Raw genomic sequence first — 2,214 nt, forward strand, 5'->3', positions numbered from 1 at the left:
ATATGAGAAGGATGACATAAGTATAAAAAGAAACAAACAATCAAGGCAAAAGAAGGAACAAAGAGTTCTAGTTTTATTGTTTCCCATTAGGCTGGGTTTGCCACAAGGTAAGCAGAAGAAGGACGTTGGGTCTGTGCTCTGGGTTCCCAGGGCAGCCACACATTTGGGTGAGAAGGTGAGTGAATGGGTTTGGGGAAGTTCTGGCTTCCAGACACCAGGACACAGCGATTCTCTGGGCCAGAGGTCAGACCCCTCAGCCACATGGGTAGGCCCAGCAGGAGGAGCAGGAGCAGGAGGAAGGATTTGGCATTGGCTGCCCCCAAATATGCTTTTCTTGGCTCAGAATCCACTTCAGCAGCAGCCTCCAGATGACTGACTGCTCCCTCCACAGCAGTTAGAGCCCCCCAAGGGCTGGCTGCAGCAGTCAGAGTTCTGGTGCCTGTGGCGGTGGGACCTGCGTCTCCTGTGGTGGCTCAGACAGCAGCCACCACCCCCAGAGCTACAGCAGCCACCACCCCCGGAGCTACAACAGCCCCCGCCCCCAGAGCTGGAGCCACAGCAGCCCCCAGAGCTGACACTGCAGCAGGAAGAGACTGGAGGACACTTGGGGGGGCACTTGGGGGGGCATTTGGGAGGGGGCTGGCACTGCTGCTGGTTCTTCTGGCAGGACATCTCGGCAGGCGGGGACAGGAGCTGAGGGAGAGTCACACAGTCAGACCCAGGACACAGAGACCCCCTGCCTCACCACCTCCTATTCTTAGTACATTTCTAGAGCCTTTATTTAATGAACTATTTAATGTAGTCCTTAATAATTCAACACAGAAAATCTCATTATTTCTCATAGTTGTCCAAATGCTCTCATATCATCTCCTTGAACCTAATTTTCTAACAAAGTGTTTTAACCTATTATATAAGTAGAGAACTGAGGCAAAGATGTTAAGTTCTCAGAATCAAACATGTAGTATTTAGGGGAGATATTCTACTGACATAAACCACAATAATCATTGAAACAATTAATCTAGGTAGCAGTTTATAAATGAATTCATTTTTAGGGGAAACAGTCATTCCCTCTTGGAGAATATTCTAAATATTCTTGTCCTGTATGGACATAGAAGTTTACAAATGCACAGAATGTTGGAGATTGGCTGGGAGAACTGGCTGAGGGTAACTATGGTTACTCTAAGCTGGGACTGCACCAGGCCCTGACTGAGTCTGCTTCTCTGGCATCTTGTGGACACTCGTCTCAAAGTTACACCTCAGCACCAAGATTTGAGTTGTTCCTACTCAACTCTGCAGCCCCGTTAGTCTGAGCACTTAAAGTAAGTCAGTCAGTTGTGGTTTCCTCTCTGCTGGCTGAGTGTCACTGTTCTTATCTCTACTTTTCCTGGAGGGACAGCTATGCTTTCAAAGAGAAACTTCCCTTTTGGCAACAGTTACAGGTTGGTATGTTGGTCAGTGTTGCAAATTATTCCAACCAGAGACCAATAACTATGGGTCAGTGTGGTTTCTCTAAGAGTGCTGTAACTCTCATGTAGTTCCTCCTGCTCGTGTTCCCAGCCTTGCTCCTTGCCTGTCCCTCAGTGTCTCTGAGACTCCTTCCATGCTGATATGAACCCAGTCTCACAGTCTTCTCACTGCCACCCACCACACTCACACACATGTGCGCACACACACCCACACACTCACACACACATGCGCACACACACACACTCTGTCCTGGAGTCCTCCTAAGGAAGGTGGTTCTGTTGCTTGTCCCAGGGGACACTTACCAGTGCACAGGCAGCACAAGGTCCGTCAGCACCTCAGGAGAGGAGTGTATGGAAGGCCTCAGTCCCCAAGGCCCTTTTATCCTGGCCTTGGGCTCTGCCCCAGCCTGTGAGACAAGATCTGGGCATGAAGGGACTGCCTCCCGCCACCCACATGGTCCTGTGACAGGTGGTGACTGGCAGCTCCTTCCTGCCTCTCCATGGGGCCCAGGGCAGCTGCTTCCAGCTAGGAATAGGGCTGCTTAGAAATGGGGATGGAGTGTGAATCCCTACCATCATCTGCCACTCAGGGTTCTAGCCTCTCATTCTTGGAACCCCTCCCCCCCAGCTCCAGCTTCCTTTCTTTCCTCCCAAATGTTAATTTAATGACTACATCTAACCTGGTTTAAGCCAGGTTTTTAATATATTCCTTCATGTTTTATTCCATATTGGTAATCCTGACACATTA

At 49.7% G+C, this 2,214-nt stretch overlaps 1 protein-coding gene across 1 annotated transcript; it reads right to left on the bottom strand.

Moving 5' to 3' along the window:
- Window positions 1-351: 351 nt before the first annotated feature.
- Window positions 352-672, bottom strand: LOC122240788 (late cornified envelope protein 1F-like). Its single transcript, XM_042993879.1, has one exon. The coding sequence runs from the start codon at window positions 670-672 to the stop codon at window positions 352-354; it is 321 nt and encodes a 106-aa protein (XP_042849813.1).
- Between the last annotated feature and the right edge of the window lie 1,542 nt (window positions 673-2,214).

The sequence above is a fragment of the Panthera tigris genome, chromosome C1 (genome assembly GCF_018350195.1).
Source record: "Panthera tigris isolate Pti1 chromosome C1, P.tigris_Pti1_mat1.1, whole genome shotgun sequence".
In the NCBI taxonomy this organism is placed as follows: domain Eukaryota; kingdom Metazoa; phylum Chordata; class Mammalia; order Carnivora; family Felidae; genus Panthera; species Panthera tigris.